At 35.9% G+C, this 19,816-nt stretch overlaps 4 protein-coding genes across 7 annotated transcripts in view; 2 read left to right on the top strand and 2 right to left on the bottom strand.

Annotated features, from left to right (window-relative positions):
* The first annotated feature begins 2,166 nt into the window (after positions 1-2,166).
* LOC18054527 (nitrate regulatory gene2 protein) lies at positions 2,167-6,434 on the top strand. Its single transcript, XM_006450548.2, has 4 exons — positions 2,167-3,461; positions 3,954-4,135; positions 4,407-4,630; positions 5,180-6,434. Exons 1-4 carry the CDS (start codon positions 2,435-2,437, stop codon positions 5,982-5,984), a joined length of 2,238 nt encoding a protein of 745 aa, XP_006450611.1. The 5' UTR covers positions 2,167-2,434; the 3' UTR covers positions 5,985-6,434.
* A 3,999-nt stretch (positions 6,435-10,433) lies between these two features.
* On the bottom strand, positions 10,434-12,698 carry LOC18054525 (two-on-two hemoglobin-3). 2 transcript variants are annotated; one of them, XM_024192235.1, is made up of 4 exons: positions 12,410-12,698; positions 12,195-12,325; positions 11,060-11,196; positions 10,434-10,953 (listed from the first exon to the last, which is right to left on the bottom strand). In XM_024192235.1, the coding sequence occupies exons 1-4, from the start codon at positions 12,544-12,546 to the stop codon at positions 10,849-10,851; spliced, it is 510 nt and encodes a 169-aa protein (XP_024048003.1). In that variant the 5' UTR covers positions 12,547-12,698; the 3' UTR covers positions 10,434-10,848. The 2 variants fall into 2 exon arrangements, with proteins under 2 accessions (XP_024048003.1, XP_006450609.1); XM_006450546.2 differs by having other exon boundaries at positions 10,434-10,945; positions 11,052-11,196; positions 12,410-12,642.
* A 1,667-nt stretch (positions 12,699-14,365) lies between these two features.
* On the top strand, positions 14,366-18,201 carry LOC18054524 (serine/threonine-protein kinase AFC3). Of its 3 annotated transcripts, XM_024192233.1 has the most exons (13): positions 14,366-14,694; positions 14,794-14,926; positions 15,189-15,215; positions 15,302-15,458; positions 15,547-15,595; positions 16,002-16,116; positions 16,265-16,356; positions 16,452-16,599; positions 17,048-17,112; positions 17,203-17,300; positions 17,511-17,616; positions 17,724-17,868; positions 18,020-18,201. In XM_024192233.1, the coding sequence occupies exons 1-12, from the start codon at positions 14,626-14,628 to the stop codon at positions 17,862-17,864; spliced, it is 1,200 nt and encodes a 399-aa protein (XP_024048001.1). In that variant the 5' UTR covers positions 14,366-14,625; the 3' UTR covers positions 17,865-17,868; positions 18,020-18,201. The 3 variants fall into 3 exon arrangements, with proteins under 3 accessions (XP_024048001.1, XP_006450600.1, XP_024048002.1); XM_006450537.2 differs by lacking the exon at positions 18,020-18,201 and having other exon boundaries at positions 17,724-17,982; XM_024192234.1 differs by lacking the exons at positions 14,366-14,694; positions 14,794-14,926; positions 15,189-15,215; positions 16,002-16,116; positions 18,020-18,201 and having other exon boundaries at positions 15,441-15,458; positions 17,724-17,982.
* Positions 18,202-18,337: 136 nt separating this feature from the next.
* LOC18054523 (putative pentatricopeptide repeat-containing protein At3g15130) overlaps positions 18,338-19,816 on the bottom strand; it is a 2,151-nt gene continuing 672 nt past the window's right edge. The window contains 3 exon segments of the mRNA XM_024192231.1: positions 18,338-18,796; positions 18,798-18,944; positions 18,946-19,816. The exon segment at positions 18,946-19,816 is cut by the window's right edge and continues 672 nt beyond it. Coding sequence (XP_024047999.1) covers positions 18,416-18,796; positions 18,798-18,944; positions 18,946-19,816 — 1,399 coding nt within the window. The 3' untranslated portion in view covers positions 18,338-18,415.

The following is a 19,816-nucleotide window of genomic DNA, read 5'->3' as shown; positions in this document are numbered from 1 at the left end:
TTTTATGTATTAAAAATTTTTTCAAGCTATTGGTCTTATACTGTTGTTAATTTTAATAGTAAATTAGATCAATTGATCAAAATATAAAATTTAAAATTTATCCAAAATTATTTGTCAAACTTTTGATTATTTTATTTTTTTGAAAAATAATAGGGATGTCAATGTTAAAAACCAAAGATAATACATTCGTGTCGTTGAAACAAGTTTTGCGTTAAATTTAATGGGCAACTCATATATGGACAAAATGTGGGGTACCATGCATCGGTTGCACGGTGGCTGGACCTGATAAGAAAGTATAACTTTGATTGAGAAACTAAGATAATAAGTACAAAAGATGGGGTGGACATGTGCCCAACCAAACTGCCGGTTCAGTAGCTTTTAAATCTAAACTTACTAAGCTATGAGCAAAGCTATTACAACTTCTATGTTGGACTGTAATGTGAGATAATCTTTTCATCATTCCTTGAACTTCTGAGATGATCCACCCAAATTCCAGCTTGATTTTCTTCTTTCATGTGATTAGGTTCACCGCTTCCTTGCAATCGGACTCCACATTTAGAGGGACACATGTTGCATTTCTGTAATTTCTAAACCCCAATCAACTGCTTCAGCTTCTACAAATGCTACATTGCCATAAAAACTGGATTTCTTTACAACAGCAGCTACAAATTATCCCTTGTGATTTCTAATGGCAATTCCCTGCCTAACATATTGATCTTTTGACTTAACATCTACATCAACATTCATTTTAAGCCAACCTTCAGGAGGGGGTTTCCAACTTGGTTGTGAATAAGACCTTTGCTTCGAATAATCTTGTCTTGGCGAGACTCTAACTCTTCTATAAGACTCCATTGTTGCTTCAACCTTTGCCACTACTAGCTGAACATTTAGATTATTTTTTTCGAAAATAAAGAGATTCCTGAAATACCAAATCGTCTAGCAGATTGCCACTATTATTTCCAAGTCTCTGATATTTCTTGTTTTTGCCAATACATGCAGCACACTCAACATGTCTTGATTGGCAAGGGTTTCACATCTTCTTTAAATTTTGTAAGCTTCCACACCTTTTGGGATGCTTTGCACTCCATCAGTGCATGAAATACATTTTCCCCTTTACAGCCACATCTTTAACACCATGGGTCCTGCTTCACTTTCTTCTTCCACATATTCTCAGCCGTTGGCAACAGATTTTGAGCTGCTCTAAAAAAAAAAAATCTTTATCTTTGCTTTTATAATTGTTTTTAGTAAGGCCAAGTAGTAATTTTAGGTTAGGAATAAAATAGTCATTTTGTTGATAGCCTTTTAAGTCTTCTAACAATATGAAGGGAAAAGCAGAAGGGTGATATAATTTGTAAGCTTTGATGGAAATTTATAAAAGAAAAAGATTTTTGTATACTTTTGATAAAATATGAAACATCAAGTGATTGATAGATATTTGTCCTATTTTTACAGTGCCTATAAGTGATCGTTATGTGTTTAGTACATGAATTTTCCTCTTATATATAATTCTTTTGCTAATAATTGGTGTGCTCTCATTTTTTATTTTAACAATTTTACAGTTTAAACGACACCTATTATTTTGAATTAGATCCTCTATTGATTTGAGTTCTCAAGTTTCTAAAGATCTTGTATCATTAATTTTTTAGTGTTAATGTATGATTAAAATTTAATTATTTTATTTTTAATTAATTAAGCATCATCAATCACTTAAGTAAATTTTTGTTGAAATTAAATCATGAGAATATTATAGTCTATTCTACATTTAATATTCAAGAAATCATTTACCCACTTATTGTAAACAATTTTTTTTTTTTTTTGGGTAACAATTGTAAATCGAGATACGCATTTGATTCGAAATTTCAACAACTAACTAATCCCTAAGACCGCTGGATGAACTAATTCTGAGTGGAAAATGGGAGAACACGACGCCAAGTGACCACATTCGGACTAATAATTGAAAAAAAAAAGCCGCGATCCAAGCTGTCCCTTGGACCTGTGAATTGTGATGATAAAAGTTGCAAGCCAACCAGAACCGTCATTTAACGGACCTCCGCAATCCAAACGAATCGGAACGACGCCGTCTTGCCTCAAGAAATGTGACCGTTATTTTGAAAATGTTTGATAAGGACACTTCGTAGTAAATCAGAGCGAGTAAATTTCATATTCATACTCTCACCGAATGTGCCAACACACTTTCTGAAGCTCCCCCACTCACTCGCTCACTCTCTGTTCTTACTTCTTAGCTTGCCTCTACTCTCTCCTTCTCTCTCTCGCTCTCTCTGTCTCTCTCAACATCGCCAAAACCCTCATCCTCTTTCGCCCTTTCTCTCTCTCAAAAAGCTATCTTTGAATGTGAAAATCAGAACCGTTAACGGCTTTTTTTGCATTTTTCATTTTGAAGAAGAAAAATATTAAATTTTTACTTGGTAAGCTGATGGGGTGTGCTCAGTCGAAAATAGACAATGAAGAGGCGGTGGCGCGTAGCAAAGACCGTCGGAATCTTATGAAGGATGCGGTTTCAGCTCGCAACGCCTTCGCATCCGGCCACTCCGGCTACTCCTTCGCTCTCAAGAACGTCGGCGCCGCCTTGAGTGACTTCGCCCACGGCGAATCGGTAGACAACCAGCAACACCTCGAGCAGCCGCTGGACCCCACTCCTCCTCCTCCGCCGCCGCTGTCGTCGCTCGACACCCTCCCGCCGCCTCCGCCGCCCCTTCCCAACTTCTCCCCCAGCCCCATCAAACGCGCCGCCAGCTTGCCGGTCATTTCGAAGAACAAAAAGCAGACTTTGGATTTCGATAACGTCGCCATCACCGAAGACGAGGAGGAAGAAGAAGATGAGGAAGACGAGAACGAAAACGACATTGAAGAAGAAGAAGAAGAAGAAGAAGAAGTAGAAGCAGAAGAGGATGAAAGCATCACCCAGAAGAATAAGAATAAAAATAAATTCGGTGGGTCCCACAGGGATATGGCGTCGGCATCCACGTCATCGCCGAGGACAGCGGAGATGCGGCCGACGCCGGCCGCGGCTTGGGAATACTTCTTCATGGTGGATGATCACTTGGCGGGGCCCAGCTTGAATCATGCAGAAGAGGAGGAGCCTCATATGGAAAACGTGAATGCTAATGATAATGTTGTTAGCAATAAAACTACCATCAACAGCAATATTAAAAATAATATTAGTATTGATAGTAATAAAAATGTGGACGATTTTATGAAAAATGATGGTGATATTAATGTCAGTGTGCCGGAGAAGTTGGAGGGGAAGGTGGTGATTGAGCATGCGAGCACGGCGCCTGCAGAGTTTGTTAGTAAGAGGGCAATTGCAACGGTGAGTTTGATGAAAGTACTGAATCAAATAGATGATCATTTCTTGAAGGCTTCGCAATCGGCTAAAGATGTTTCCAACATGCTCGAGGCTAATAGGCTGCATTATCACTCCAATTTTGCCGATAATCGCGGTAATTTTTCAATTTCAGTTTCATGCTTCATTGATCTATTTCTGTTTTTTTTTTTTTCAGATGCACTGTTTACTGATTTTTGCTCAAAAAGTTGTTGTAGAATGTAGATCTTGCTCGAATTTAATAATGTCGAGTCAAGTGGGTTGATTCTCTTTTTCATGTGAGCAAATGGGGCTCTGCGGTTATATGTTGTCTTTTATATCACATTTTTATTTGTTTTAAGAATCTCTTCTTAGCATTCAATTGGATCTGTTGTTGCCCTTTTGTTTTCAAAAGCCAAAGTTGCATACTTGCATCTGAGTTTTTTTTTTTTTTAACATTTTTCTTTTTAAAACGCTCCTGAAGTAAACTTTAAAGTAATAAGAAAAAGTTTACATTTTACTGTTATTTTAGTGTGAAGATGAATCAACTTTCTTGTCATCATGAAAATGAAATTAATGGTGTCATCATATAGATACTATTTTATTAAGTTATGTGCTTGATTGGCTACAGCTCTTATTGATCATTCTGCAAGGGTCATGCGCGTTATTACATGGAATAGGTCCTTCAGGGGTTTGGGTTTACCACATGCCGAAATTGAGAGGAACGAAGCTGATTTAGAAGACTACGAGACTCTTGCTATTGTGCTGGATAAAATGTTGGCATGGGAAAAGAAACTTTTTGAAGAAGTTAAGGTAAGTTTCATCAATTTTTGTATTTCTTATTATTGATGGATCTCCTTTGTTTTTGGTTTCTTCATGTTACATTTTAGGGTACCGATTAGTGATTATATCCACTACAAATCTAATCATGGAAATTTCAATTTCCTTGCTTGAAATCTTATTGCATGTTTGGCAAGGACTATATCTTTTTAACTTTTGTTTTGTTTTGGGAATAACGTCTTTTCAATTTAATGTTATTATCCTGTTGTGTTGAGCCTCATTGACGTGTTGGTCATGTTTTTAGCGAGCTGAGCTTATGAAGCTTGAGTATCAAAGGAAGGTTGCCATGCTTAATAAGCTGAAGAAACGTGGATCTGCTAATGAAATGTTGGAAAAAACAAAAGCAGCTGTAGCTCATCTGCATACAAAATATGTCGTTGACATGCAGACTATGGATTCATCAGTTTCGGAAGTAAATCGGTTGCGTGATGAGGAGTTGTACCCAAAGCTTGTTGCCCTTGTTAATGGGTAAACTTCTATTTACAAATACTAATTCGAAAATTCAAATTTGTGCTTTCTACGTTATTATATCCTTCTCTATGTCGTACATGAAGAAGCAATTATGGTTTTCATTATTTTTATTTGTTTTCCAGTTTTCCTCGTGCATTATATTGTTGCTTTTATTTGGTAAATTAAGAATCCTAGTAGATTTTATGGTGAAATTTTGTTCTTGCATTTGCTAGTTGTTCTTTAGTTACTTGCTTTTTTCATCACCCTTGTATCTTTATATAGTGTACGAAATAGTTGCCTGATCAGTGAACCACGTAGCACTTTCTATTGTAGGCTGGATTTCTATTACTTCTTGGCTGGGTACCATGGTTCTCTTTCTTGTACTGGACCTAGATACATATTGTGAAAAAAGAGCAACAGTTTTCCTGCTTCCATTTGTTATACTCCTGAATTTTTATTTTTTTTTTGTGTGTTTGGTCTTCATGTTGTGTTGCTTTACTTAATGTGCTTGAGAAAATCCATAACAGAATTCCACAATGACTTGCATGTTTAATACTCTCCCTGCAGGATGGCCAAAATGTGGGAAAATATGTGTATACATCATGACAGCCAGCTGACCATCGTTTCAGAACTCAAGCCACTTGATATCGCCCATGCTGTCAAGGAAACAACCCAGCACCACCATGAACGCACTGAAGAACTCTTTACTGTTGTCCAGAAATGGCATACAGAGTTTGAAAAGTTCGTGAATCATCAAAAACAGTTCATCCAAGCTCTAACTAGCTGGTTAAAGTTAAATCTCATCCCCATCGAAAGCAGCTTGAAAGAGAGAGTCACATCCCCACCAAGAGCCCCAAATCCCCCAATTCAAGCCCTCCTTCATTCATGGCATGATTATCTTGAAAAGCTTCCTGATGAGATAGCCAAATCTGCAATTTCATCCTTTGCTGCTGTGATAAAAACCATAATGCTTCATCAGGAAGAAGAGATGAAGCTGAAGGAAAAATGTGAGGAAACCAGGAAAGAGCTTTTGCGTAAGACCCATGCATATGAGGAGTGGCACCGGAAGTACAAAAAGACCCATTCTGAAGAATCTGAGGCAGAAAGGGGTGACGATGCAAATACAAGAGATCCTGTTCTGGACAGGCAAATTGTGATTGAGAGCTTAAGAAAGAGGTTAGAAGAAGAAACGGAGGCTTTCAGAAGACACTGCCTTCAAGTGAGAGAGAAGTCTCTTGGGAGTCTTAAGTTACGATTACCTGATCTTTTCCGTGCAGTTTCAGACTTTGCTCATGCCTCTTTCGATGCCTATGAAAAGTTGAGATCCATCACCCAGTCACAAAATTCAAATGGCGGTCGTGTGGCTTCATGATAATTTAAGCTCTTTTTTTCCCTTTTTTTTGGGGTCCTTGTGTATTCTAAGTTAAAACATTGGTGGTCATTTGTAGTTTTACTACAAGATGTTTGTGATTTTTCTTGGCAGTGCGAATGTAGTTGCAGTCTTTGTTCTAGCTTGGAGAAATTTTGTTGTTGTATCATTTGCAGCTCTCTAGCTAGTTGGAATTTTAAGGTGATTCTGATGAGACTTGCAGACATCTATTTACCCTTTTTTTTTTTTCTTTTTTTCCTCTTGAGAGATTTATCTGAATGTACAATCAGGGCTCAGTTGACCGCAAATTGACCCAAAAACAGAAAGCAAGCTCTAAAGCTGGTTTCATGCGCGTTTGAAGATCCTTGAAATGGAAATATTTTATATTTTGTACTTTAGGAGAAATTTTTGCTTTCTGGCTCATGCAGTCTACTGGATACCAACAACCAATGAGATTTTCTGACTGATTGCTTCAGCTTTATGATCGGAATTTCCCGGTTTCTACTAGATTCTGGTTGTGTCTTGTGTGTGTATCAGGTATGGAGTCAGAATAAAAAAATCCATGGGCCACTCCAAAATTCATAGGAGTAGTTATGGGTGATAAGTAAAATCTTCAAAGTTATAGAAGCCAAATTATTTAAAAAACACACAATTAAATAAGTTAATATTTTTTAAGAAAAAAACCAACTTGTCCCTTGTAGGTCCAGAGGCATCTTCAACACAGGTGTACATTTGACTTTTCATAATTATTAAAGAGATACAAATGGCACACGATGCAATTGAAAAAAGAAAAAGAAAATTAATCATATGTTCATTTAATGGTGGAATCAGTATATTAATTCTACATGTTTATTAAGGACGAATATTATACGCAACAAACTTGAAACCCTATAATGTCAAGACTGTAAATTTGAGCGTCAGCTAATTAAAACTAAGTAAAAATAAACTAAATTCCAGTTTAAACTCTTATTATTTGTGAAAATTTGGTTATACCCCTACTTCCATTGGCCTTGGGCTCAAAAGGGGACCGACACGCAATTGGATTTATGTGAATTTTGGTTATTATCCTATTTGATTTGCAACAGAGGTGAATATAAACTTTCACATTTTATGTATTGTATGTGAATGAAATGATCACTTTTATTAATTTAACCCAATTTTGATCTTATCTAGATTTGAAAATTTTGACCAATGTTGAACACGTTGCCACCAAATTTCAGTTTCCTTTAAAATAAAAGTAAAACAATGCCCACAATTCATCATTGTTATTTAATTCCTCTATGGCATTCACAATACCCACCACCTTTGAAGCTTTGAAAATTCTAAATCCTCACTTAATACTTATCTGTCTATCTGAATTAAATATGGCATTCTTCGTTGAATTTTTCAATACATTTTGGTGTATGTAAATGGACTGACTGCCAGTTTTATAATTAATCGGCACGCGGCCAGTGCAAAGTCAGACTCTTTCGGCTCTTTAATTTGACCAATAACCAATTAAGCTGCTCTTCTCATCTCAGCTAAAGTTGGCTGGCGGGCTGCTGAACGCTTCATTTCGGCCTTTGTAAAGATTAATTCATTTACAGAAATACCCTGAAATTAGGGCTAATTTATGAAAGAACCCAACTTTATCAAATTTGTTAGACATATCGATTGTCTATTGGCCTTGCACTTGACATCACATTAGCTTTTAAGAGGATTCTTTTGATAGTTCAATCAAGAAATGGACTCTTTTTGTAAATTAGTGTTAATTTAAGGCCATTGACATAAATTTCCAAAAGCTTCTGTTGCATATATTGGTGTCCGTCCAGTATCTGTTTGTATTATTGTTCATTTTTTTTTTGGTAAGCCAAGCCAAGCGCTCACTTTGTAGCCATCTTTGTCACTTCCAATTTCCATAAACACACTATAAAAATAGACACCTTATAAGCTTATGCTACAAGGCATTTTTTTTTTCATAAACATCACCCTCTTGAGAGTTTGAGTGTAGCTAGCTGAAAACATTAACGTGCAGAAAGAAAAAAAATTAACAGGTCCCTCAGGTCTCCGCATCAAGCAATGGGACTCAAAATGTGGCGAAAATCGGGCGGCGGCTGCGGCAGCGCCGGCGAGGCGATAAAACTCGGCCGGTGTTACAGCCAACATCAAAGTAAGGAATTCAATTCAAGATGGAGAACGATATGGAGAAAGATCACAAGAGGTGAAAAGAAGAAAGTTCATCAATCTCCTGTTACATTCCAAGGATACTACGACCCTGATACTTACTCTCAGAATTTCGATCAAGGCACCGGATCCATGGAACCCGATAATCTTTATCGATCTTTCTCAGCTCGGTACGCCAGATCATCGAGATATTCACATGACCACTTTAATTTGTTGGGTTGATATGAGAATAAAATAACTTTGAACAAAATATTGAGACTAGAATAGACTTTTTTTTTTTTTTTTTTTTTGTGTATTCTTCATATGATATAATCATCATCCTGCCTTGTATCCTTATCATATTTGGTCACTATTATCGTATTTGATTCATATTTACGAACACCAATGATTTTGAACAATACTTTTGAAGGTCAATACTGGAAATGAGAGAGACTTTCTATGGTTTCCAATCCTTTTTTTTTGGTATTTTTTATTCTGGGTAGTATGATTTGAAACTTTAGGTTCTGATCTCAACGCAGTGCAAAAAATATATACAAACTTGAAAGTTTCAAACTTTTGGGTCATTATTTTAAGTTGATAAGCATATGATGAAGATGCCCTTTCAATTTATTTTTTTGGACTATGCACCAGTGGAAGACATCATTATGAAAGCAAAGAGATTCTTGAGCAGCTAGCATAAATATATATTTGTATTCTTTTCTTTTATATCATGTGCAGTTTTGTTTATGGCATGCTTCCAATATATATATTTTTTTAACCAAAGTTTTGAATTGCGTCATAGAATTTGACGAAGCTTAATGGGAACATCTCAAAAGCTGGAGCCAAAACCATGAAGTTCATAATTTAGAGATAAATCAAAAGATTGATAATTGATCATAATTGGGCACGTACCATCACTAGGGAGACGGTGTTGTTAAAATTGTTGCTTTCGGAACTAAAACGATGCTTCTAAGATTATAGACTCAAATCATGATCATTTGTTAATAAATTTTCCCTATAATTACTGTCTTCAATGATGAACTTGTGATCAAAGCCAACTTGTAGCAACTGATCCACTTTGACATGTTACGATGTTAAAAGGTTTTTATTTTTGGTGGTTAAATGATTTGCAGCATCACTTGTGGGTCTAATTATGGTCATAATTCTTTTTATAATATCGGTACAGATTCTCTATGATCTGATATGTCTCTAAAATGGAACTGCTCTAATCATATCGCTTCGTTATATAAATGATTGTTATTTTGTGAGTCACATGGATTCAACTAATTGATTGATGGAAAGAAGGTGGCAGCTTTACATTTATATAACTCATGGAGTTCATCTGGGATGCTTCGGTAAATCTAACACTAACAATTGAATTTTCCAACTTTGATTTGGAGCTATAAAAGCTAAATTCTCGAGTTCTCTACCTCGTCATATTCCTAATAAGAAGGAATTAAAATTATCATAAATACATTGTATTTATATATATTTTTTAAGTAACTGGATAACGTCATAGTATTTAAGACTTTCTACAAGTGACGACATATATTCTTAAAAAAAATAAAAATTAGATGATGTGGATACCACCTCACCTCATCATCGTACCACTAATGTCAAAATTATATTATCGTAAGTAATTGAATAATACCAACACCATTTGAAATTTTGTCGTTGTGTATGAATTGATGCACATAACTCTCCATGCGCAAAATATTTAAATTATGAATTTTGTCTTTTAGTAAAAAAAAAATACAATCTAAATCGAGCACGAGTACTTCATAAGTCCATTTGATGATGTATGAACTTTGAATACACCCCAATAATGGACTTCCTTTCTTTTTCAAGCTTATGGGTTGCAGCCAAGCTTGAATTTCGATCAACTCATTCCAACTTGTACGAGGGTATGTTTGTAATAAATCACTCATACTTGGCCCTGATCTTTCCTCAATCACCCACTCATTTATATTCAATTGTGTAATTAAAAGACAAAAGCCCAGACACCTCAATCTTAAACCTGCTGCGACCGCCCAACTCCCAGGCTCCCAGCCAACATTTGCAGAACACTCAAGACCCAAATCTAAATCAAGTGAATAAAATTGTATAATTCACAATTTAATATAATTAGGATTTGGGGGGTTTAGATCAGATTTCGAAAATTAAAAACTCAGCTGCAAAGTCCTGGGTTGAGACCAAAATAATTATGAAAATATGAAAGGGAAAAAAAAAATGCAAGTTTAGAGACATTAATGAAAAGTCGAAATGGTAGCAATTCAATTAGTAAACAAAAAGATGAGGACTAATGTCATGTGCATGTAAAATTTCGATTTTCTCTCCTATTTAATACAGCGGCAAAGAATTAAATTATCATTATATTTATTCTTTTTTCTGCTTCGTCTTCAAAGTGCAAGATAACCCCAAAGGGGTTGAGGCCTTTTTTCTACAAATCGATACCCTTCCTTTACCACCCCAATGGAGGTAGTCTATGGAATTCATAACTACTCCTCTTACAACAGGATTCTTGAACCAACAATCAGTTCAAGAAATTAAAAAAAAGGCAGACCTGAAATAAGAATAGAACTCTCAAGTTTTGCTTCAAAATATAAATAAGTGAAAACCATAGATTTCAGATTTATTAATGAAAGCTATGAGAAAGTTTGGTTTTACACCAGTGCATTATTTAGAGGGTTCAATGAATGATGATACCCCTCTGTTAATATTGTTGTTACTCTGCAGCTGGTTTGCTAGTCTCATCCTTGCATCTAGGTTGATGATTGTGATTTTTCAACTCATCTCCAGCCACAAGAAAGAATGCAGTGTGTCTGAAAAACAAAAGATATGCATGATCATAAGAACTTTGATAAAAGAGAAACAACAAACATTCCCAGAGAGAATGAATTGAAAATATTGAATATTGGTAACTCATGCCTGAAAAAATTCATCATTTTCATTTTTGAGTCAGCATCAATTTCTGGGGTACTGTCTAGTGCAATCTGCATATGATGTAACCATCTCTCTGCAGCTTGATGTGTTACTGGGAATGGTCGATGACGTCCAATTAATGCAGGATGGCCTTCCAGACAAAAGCCAAAAAAAAAAAGTATATTTATATTACATCTTCTAAACTCTGCATTCATATATTTTCAAAATGAATGGAAACTACCAACTTGCATCCAAAAAGGGGAAAAAATAAAAGAAAGAAAGGAAGAAATTACAGGAGTGTAAAAGTTTTGTCTTGTATATTTATACTTGCAAAGGTATCATGATGCTATTCAATAAATTATAAGTTTGTATTCTTTTTTCTTTCCCCTGATTATTATCTACTGACATTACAAACGTCTACCAGGCATAGGTCAAAAATATGAACCAAATACAGGCAAAATCTATTACACAGTTATGAAAATGTACATGGGAGGATGAGTCCCTTGTAGGGACTCAAACTCATTTTGTCATTCCCCATCATTGGCGAACCAAAATTTAGCATCATGATGCTGTTCAATAGAATGCAAAAATAATTAGGATTACATCTCCAATCACTAATTCCAACTCAAAATTTATACTTCCAGGCATGTAATCACAGGATAAAAACTAAACATGCTAGAATATTATTGAAAATACAGACTGCCTAAAAATCCAAGAAAGTAGCTGAACAAAAGACCAAAATACATCTGTATGCATTCTAATCGAAAGCTTTGGATGTATATTGTTTGCTGAGCAATAATAATCAGCTTAAATACTGCCACTAATTCTACTAAACATCATCAGATTTGAGTAAAAGCCAAACTAGAAACTCAAAGAATGCAGTGATTTAATTGAAGCATAAGCTGCGGAATACCGCTGAAAACTCTGAGATGCCCCACAATTATTCAAGCCTAATCAAGATGAGTAAATTTGGCTACTACAAATCAACATTTTCCCCTGAATCTGATTTGTGCATGACCAATAACTTGTGAAAAACACACTCAAATGATCTCATAATCTAATAAAAATAAGGCTTAGCGAAATTAATTAACAAGTATTATAAAGATTATTAATTTAATTGAATAAAATTAGAAATCGAAATCAACTAACCTTTCCTCTGAGAATACAGAGGAGGCCCTCCCATTCTCTGCACAAAAAACTCATATTGGTTCTGAATTGCTTCTTCTTTATTCGAATTTGCAAAAATTGACCTAAACCACTCTTCCTCGTCGTCATAAACCCTGTATTCCCACAAAACGACGTCGAATCTAATAAAACAACTTAAAAATTATTAATGGATGTATTAGTTAAAAGAATACGCATGCCTGGTATAGAAGTTGGTGGAGAGATTGATGAAAGTTTGAAGGCCAAGCTTCCGAAACAAGTTGGTTTCGTCAATGGCGAACGCGTCCGCTGGGTCAACTCCGCTCCACTCGGAGGCTTTCTCTTGCAGTGTTTGCATTCCTCTCTAATATCCTCTCCCTCTCTCTCGCTCCCTCGCTCAACACTGTAGGCTGTAGCTAGCTGGCGCGTGGCCTTGGATGGCGATGAGCGCGTGTGGCATTTATAGAGTGGCTCGTGGGCAGTCGCGTGGAGAGAACGCTTTTGCCTTGATGGGGCAATACCGTGGGCTGGTGGGTCCCGACCCGATCCTATTGGTTGATTATTGATTTTATCATGGACTATATATGTTGCCATGGTGAGGAAACGATGTTCCATGTTGTTAGATGAGTCTGCATCACATAGTGCTTTTGGGTCAAAGAATTTTCTCTTGATAATTATCACTGCACCATTTGTTTTTTACTTTATATTTATTTAATTATCAAAAAATTTTAATATATTCTTTTCATTATTTTTTTTAAATTTGTATCAACTAGTCACTTTTTAATTAACACCGTTAAATAATTTAAATGAAATAATAATTTTACCCTTAAATAAATTAAAAGACCATTTTATTTTACAAAAACTTTCAAAAATAATAAAATAATAATTATAAAAATACCCCTAAATTTAATAAAAAATAAATCCCAAACAAAGGTGCTCAATTGATTTTTATTTAATTTAGATTTTGTAAAATTTTAATAATTATTTTTATTAAAAAGTTATAATTTTGCAAAATTTTAATAAAAATGACTGAATTTATTTATTAAAAATTATAAGTTTACAAAATTTTATTAAAATAACTGAATTTAATTATTAAAAAATAAATCCTATGAATTTATTTTTTTATTAAATTTAGGGGTATTTTTATAATTATAATTTTCTTATTTTTTAAAGTTTTTGTAAAATAAAATGGTCTTTTAATTTATTTAGAGGTAAAATTATCATTTCATTTAAATTATTTATTGGTGTTAGTTAAAAAGTGGTTAGTTGATACAAATTTTAAAAAAAATATGGTGCGGAGAACATGTTAGAATTTTTTAGTGGTTGGATGAACATAAGGCAAAAAAGAAGTGGTGTAATGATAATTTCCCTTATAAATAAGACGAACTTGCCCAATACCCTATTATTCTATTAGTTTAGTTGGTGCTCAAAAATTGATTATAAAAATGATTTTAATACTAAAACATGTTAAACAAAGCTTAAAGCTATTTGTCAATGACATAACATATTGTAGTATATTTCATAAGTTAACAATGTGGATATACACTATTTTTATGCAATATGAATGTGTGTGAGGCCTAATTGATTGATATTCACATATGCACGTGAGTTATTTGTTCACAATTAATAAATATAATTTTTTACTACATAGTATCCTAGGGGTGTAATTATTTAAACCTACCAAATTTCTTTTTAAATCTATTTTAAAAAATAAATTTATTATTAAAAAATTAAAATTTCCTTTCACTGATATCTCTTTTTTTCCTCTATTTTACAAGTTAGAACCGCATATTTTCTCTCTATTTTCACATTTTATAAACTAAACACTTAAATTTCACTCTCTTTTCAATTTATTTTTTTAGGTTTTCTGACTACAATACAAATATTAATAAATATCACGAGAAATTATGCCATAAAGTCTAACTCAATGTCTGTGGAGATATGCTACGGCATGGTTAATATCATGTTAAGTTTCATCACCACTCATTTGAAGAAGGCCCAAGGAGCAGCAAGTCTATTTCTACAAACGCTCCACTCTCACTGCACCCCTTGTGAGTGTGATTTTTAAGTACTTCACATGAGTGTATTGAAAAATCTAAAGGGGCGCATCTAATTACTCCTTATAAAAGCCCAAAGTGCTCGCTCCCACAGTCACACCCAAGCGGGCCAATCCCATTGACTTGGGCACGCGTAAGAGTACAAGTCATCAACGGAGGAGCACGATACACGATGAAGCGCGAAACAGACAATCGTCACATTCGCCCAAAATATTCCCCCAATGCATAGGAACCCTAATTTCCGAATGCTACCGTCATATCATCTCTCGCACTCTTATAATTCTGTTCGAATTTTCTACTAATATTCAAAACTATTGAGGAGTTTTGTGCTGCAGATACTTAGGTTAAAAATCATACAAAGGAATAATAAATAGCAAACGATGATGGAGCAGGAGCGAACCACTAAACGACGTCGGCTCGCTTGGGACGTGGCGCCATCGGAGGCAGAGGTCGAAAACGCTCTAGGGTTTAATAATTTGAATGAGAAAACCGAAGTAAAAAGTGTGGGTTTCGTTAAATCTGACGTGGATTCGGAATGATTTTTATAGGCGCAACGGGCTCTGGTGGTGGGCCATGAAGGGGCTACGGCGGCGGCTGCAAAACACGTGTCGCCGCCGAGAAGGGACGATGATCGTGAGGGACATTACGTTTTTAATCTCGGCGAAAATCTCACCCCCAGATGTGAGTTTTTTAATAAGACATAAATTTTTTAGCTATATTTTATGTTGTCAATATGGACTGTAAATTAGAGTTATTACATAAATTATTGTTAAAGATAACTTATGTGTTGATGGCATTAGATTGATTCGTTCGATAAAGTTACTGAATTTTCATTGAGTTGTATAACTTATGTGTTGATGGCATTAGATTGATTTGTTTGATAAAGTTATTGAATTTTTGTTGAGTCGTATTTTAATTAATTTTTTTTTTTGGTGTTTTGCAGATAAAATACTTAGCAAAATGGGTGAAGGTTAGCTGTCGAGTCCCATGCTGTCTACGAGATCTTATGTTTTTGTGATACTGCTTGTCCCATTGAGCAACTTGCTAGTATTGTAGGCACATTTGGCCGTGTTTTGGAATGTTGGGACCGTCAAACACAGGAGCGTGTGGCAATCAAGGTAGTCAGAAGTATACGCAAGTACCGTGATGCTGCAATGATTGAAATCGATGTTCTTCAGCATCTTGCTAAAAATGACAAAGGCGGCAGCTCACAGTATGTATCTTGTGGGCTTCAGCTGATAGAAACATTTCTAATGTTGTCTTGTGTTCTTACATTCCCGCGTGTTGGTTCATCTATGCAGTTGTGTGCAGATTCGAAATTGGTTTGATTATCGCAATCATATTTGTATTGTAAGTATACCAAGAAGCTTCTATTGGATCTCTCCATTTTTATATGTTAACTTTGATTTCTGTTGGTAAACAATAATTTTAATCATTTTCTATGTTTGTTCTTGTTGGCTTGTGCTTTATTGACATAATAATGAGGAGATGCTTTCTGTAAATGTATGAATTCATTCATTCTTACTTGTGTTTCTGATCTTGTGGCTTTCCCAATTGAAATGTGTGGACTTGTTCATTCTTACTTGTGTTTCTGTTCATGGGGCTTTCCCAATATAATATCTTATATGTTGTGGATGACTAGCTTCTTGAATTTAGTTTGGTACTTTAATTGTCGTTTTATCCGTGTGGACTTCGTTTTGTGTAGTGGCAACTAAACACAAACCTTCCTTTGAATGCATTGTAATGGTGTTACCAGGTGTTTGAGAAGCTTGGACCAAGTTTATTTGATTTTCTAAAGAGAAATAAATACTGCCCATTTCCTGTGGATCTTGTTCGGGAATTTGGACGTCAGCTTTTGGAATCTGTAGCATGTGTGTGCATTGTTCTTGGCTTCAGTTTTATCAGTTTCATATCTTTTCTAACCTTTCAACCAGTTCTGTTTCCTGGCCTCTTTTCTGCCGAGGGTTAGCTTTCCCTTTTTTGTGTTAACACTATTTTATGCTTTATCATATCCCACAGATATGCATGATTTACGCTTAATCCACACTGACCTGAAGCCGGAAAATATTCTTCTTGTTTCTTCTGAATTTATAAAGCTTCCTGGCTACAAGGTATTTGGCCTTTTAGAATTGAAAAGTAATGTCATTTTAGATTTGGATGCGGACTTAGTTATAATATTCAAAAAATTGCTTGGAATATGGTACAGAGGAGTTCTTCAGGTGAAATGCCTTTCAGGTGCTTGCCAAAGTCAAGTGCCATTAAGCTGATTGATTTTGGTAGTACGGCATTTGATAATCAGAATCATAGCTCCATTGTTTCCACAAGACATTACAGAGCCCCTGAGGTTATTCTAGGTAACTGATTATTGTGTTGGCAACTAAAATGCATTTTCTCCACCTCTTCCTTTACTGTGTGTGGTATTTAAAGTCCTAGGTCATGAAACAATTAGGTTATTGCCGTTCTTCTATACCTTCGTCTTTCAGGGATATGTGGAAGGAATGAGCTTAATATTTTAGCAGGACATGTGATGTTTAAACTATTGATTGCTATTTCCGGCTTAGGCAAATGCCATTGCTGGTGCCCGTCATTTGTCCTGAAACTAGTTTAGGGTCCCTGCTTTGTTTGAGGGTTTGATTAGTTGGTGGCTTTGTTTGTGTAATTTATGTTTATGTGTGTTTCCTACTGTCAGAATTAGTAGTTTAGTTTTTTATAGCTTATTGCAGGTTCTGATTCATAATTGCACTATTGTATATTCATACCCTGTTTTCTTCTGACTTGCAATTATCCACTTAATTGTTTCAGGGCTTGGTTGGTCTTACCCATGTGATATGTGGAGTGTTGGTTGTATATTAGTCGAGCTATGCACGGTTAGTCCTGAATATTTCAGATCTATTAAGCCGGTTGATGACGTTGAATATTTTACTGAAGATTCTTAATCTATGGAAATTTTGTGTCAGGGTGAAGCGTTATTCCAAACACATGAGAACTTGGAGCATTTGGCAATGATGGAGAGGGCGTTGGGTCCTCTGCCAGAGCATATGATTCGAAGGGCCAGGTAAGTTAACTTTTGAAATTTAGCAGTAGTTTGTTCAATCATGATTGCCGTTCCTGCAAAATTCCTATGATTTGCATGGACGAATGCCATTTGATAATTTTGTGCGTGGAAGCGATAATAGTCACTATTGTTGATGGATTGAGAAATGCAGTTCAAATCTCTGTTACTAATGAAATGAAAACTTTCTTCTCACTTTGGGTTTATATGCAGCCGAGGAACCGAAAAATATTTCAGGAGAGGATCAAGACTAAATTGGCCTGAGGGGGCAGTTTCTAGGGAGAGTATTAAAGCCGTGAAGAAGCTAGATCGTCTGAAGGTTCTCCCTTTATTTCTTTTTTGGCTATTGAGGAAATTGTTTTGGGATTCTGTTTCATTATAGAGGCAGCCAGAATAGAACTTTGAACATAATGTTGTTTTATGCAGAATATGGTATCGCTTCATGTAGACAGAGCAAGGTCTACTCTCACCGATTTGTTGCATGGTTTGTTGAGATATGATCCATCCGAACGTCTCACTGCTCGGCAAGCTCTCAATCACCCCTTCTTTAGAAATCTAAATGAATAAAATGGTTAGTTGTAATGGTTGTTTATACGAAATGTAAGGCTCAGACTGAGTTTCCCATTTACTTGTAATCTGTGCATAAATGTTAACTTAATGAAAATGTTTTGTTGTCTTTTACGGAGCTACTGTTTGTTGGCTAAAGCGGTATTTGTACACAGTATAATTGCGGTGAAAGCAAGCTGCTGCATTTGGCAAAAGGAAAGTCCTTGGTGAAGAGAAGCACGAGAGAAAGACGAGAGATATAAAGTAGAAAAGGGTAGCGAGAGAGAGGACAAAATTCTCTCGCCTTTCTCTCGTGCTTCTCTACACCTAGCATTACTCAACGTAGTAATATTCATACACACGATGTTGTAAGCAATGGATAGATAAGGATAATTAAATTATTTTTTTCATGATGAGATTTCTTCATTTTGGAAAAAGCAGTTGCCAGCAGCATCCGACACTTTTGAGGTGAGATATGAAATTCATATCAAAACTGGACTTTTACAGTCGTATTGTCCAAAAAAAAAATATATATTGCATGTAATTTAGCGAATTACATTAATAAAACAGTATTACCAGTAATCTCCGCACGAACATACTCCACCTTCGAACCTGTGAAATCGAGTAGCATCTCTTACCACAAACACTAGCTTCAAAATCTTTGATAAACCCTTGATGAATTCATGGCAGTCTCCACAAACCCTTAAGTTCTTGAAAACCCGAATCACTTTTCCCGGCTGCTCATTCAAGCCACCACGAACCAATGCTAGTCCTATTGCCAACTTCTCGCTATGAACTCTCAAGCTTTCTTCCTTGGACTCCTCTTGTATATCGCGCAATGCATATTTCACACCATAAACAAAACCCAATTCTTCTTTCATCCTCTTCTCCATTTCCATTAGAACTTGATGGATTTTCTCTGTAAGAGGGTGTGTATCGTCTCCACCATAAAAAGAAGTGTATTTCCTTGTCAACCTCTACCCAGCTTCGCCCAGCAACTTTCTTCAATCCCTTGCTCCAAGCCAATTTTCTTAGTCTTTCACACTCATTCCAGCTCCCAGCATCGGCATGAATGTTTGACATCATCACATAGTTGACCGGGATTATCACCATCTAATCTCAAAAGAATTTCACCTACTTCTCTTCCTAATTCTAAGTCTCCGTGTACTCTGCAAGCACTAAGCAATGTCTGCCATATCGCTATACTGGGTTTTACAGGCATGCTTTCAATGAGATTCTTAGCTTCGTCTAATCGTCCAGCTCGGCCTAGAGAATCAACAATGCAAGAATAATGCTCTATTCTTGGTTTCATACGCTTGTCATTACACAATCTTGAGAAGTATTCTTGACTCTCTTCAACAAGCCCAGAATGGCTGCAGGCTGAGAGCACAGCCAAGTAAGCCACACCATCGGGCTCGACATCATCTAATAACATTTTCCTGAAGAGACCAACTGCTTCTTTTGCAAGACCATGCTTTCCATACCCGGTGATTATGACAGTCCAAGTAACCACATTTTTCACTGGCATTTCGTTGAAAAGTTCCGTTGCCTCATCTATTAGCCCACACTTGAGATACATATCCACTATTGAATTGGATACTGATGTGTCTAAACCAGATGGGACTTTGGCAGCATAAGCATGTATTTGCTTACCTTGCTCCACAAGTGCGAAATCAGCAAACACACCCATCATGCTTGATAAAACAAACCCATCCACCTGAAGGCTTCTCTCTCTTAGTTGCCTAAATAGCTCCATGGCCTCTGCTAAGTTCTCTTCTTGAGCATAACCAAGAATTAGTGAACTCCATGATATTACACTCTTCTGTTCTATCAGATCAAACACTCTTCTAGCTTCCACTAAGCACCCGCATTTGACATAAAAGTCAACAAGAGAGCCTGCAATAACTGTTTTAACTGAATATGGAAATCCACTAGTGATCAAGAAAACATGAATTTGGGTTCCTCCCCCAACC

Source organism: Citrus clementina, unplaced genomic scaffold, assembly GCF_000493195.1.
Source record: "Citrus clementina cultivar Clemenules unplaced genomic scaffold, Citrus_clementina_v1.0 scaffold_1, whole genome shotgun sequence".
In the NCBI taxonomy this organism is placed as follows: domain Eukaryota; kingdom Viridiplantae; phylum Streptophyta; class Magnoliopsida; order Sapindales; family Rutaceae; genus Citrus; species Citrus x clementina.
The sequence above is the reverse complement of the archived record's forward strand: the minus strand, read 5'-3'. Positions and strand labels throughout refer to the sequence as shown.

Excerpts from the sequence above, each read along its gene's own strand:
- LOC18054527 (XM_006450548.2), top strand. The coding sequence starts at position 2,435 with ATGGGGTGTGCTCAGTCGAAAATAGACAATGAAGAGGCGGTGGCGCGT. Across the intron at positions 3,462-3,953 it reads CAATTTTGCCGATAATCGCG|CTCTTATTGATCATTCTGCA; the intron begins GTAATTTTTCAA and ends GATTGGCTACAG. Across the intron at positions 4,631-5,179 it reads CTTGTTGCCCTTGTTAATGG|GATGGCCAAAATGTGGGAAA; the intron begins GTAAACTTCTAT and ends CTCTCCCTGCAG.
- LOC18054525 (XM_024192235.1), bottom strand. The coding sequence starts at position 12,546 with ATGCAAACACTGCAAGAGAAAGCCTCCGAGTGGAGCGGAGTTGACCCA. Across the intron at positions 12,326-12,409 it reads TCCACCAACTTCTATACCAG|GGTTTATGACGACGAGGAAG; the intron begins GCATGCGTATTC and ends GTGGGAATACAG. Across the intron at positions 10,954-11,059 it reads CAAAAATGAAAATGATGAAT|TTTTTCAGACACACTGCATT; the intron begins TTTTTCAGGCAT and ends GCATATCTTTTG.
- LOC18054524 (XM_024192233.1), top strand. The coding sequence starts at position 14,626 with ATGATGGAGCAGGAGCGAACCACTAAACGACGTCGGCTCGCTTGGGAC. Across the intron at positions 15,596-16,001 it reads ATCGCAATCATATTTGTATT|GTGTTTGAGAAGCTTGGACC; the intron begins GTAAGTATACCA and ends TGGTGTTACCAG. Across the intron at positions 16,357-16,451 it reads TAAAGCTTCCTGGCTACAAG|AGGAGTTCTTCAGGTGAAAT; the intron begins GTATTTGGCCTT and ends AATATGGTACAG.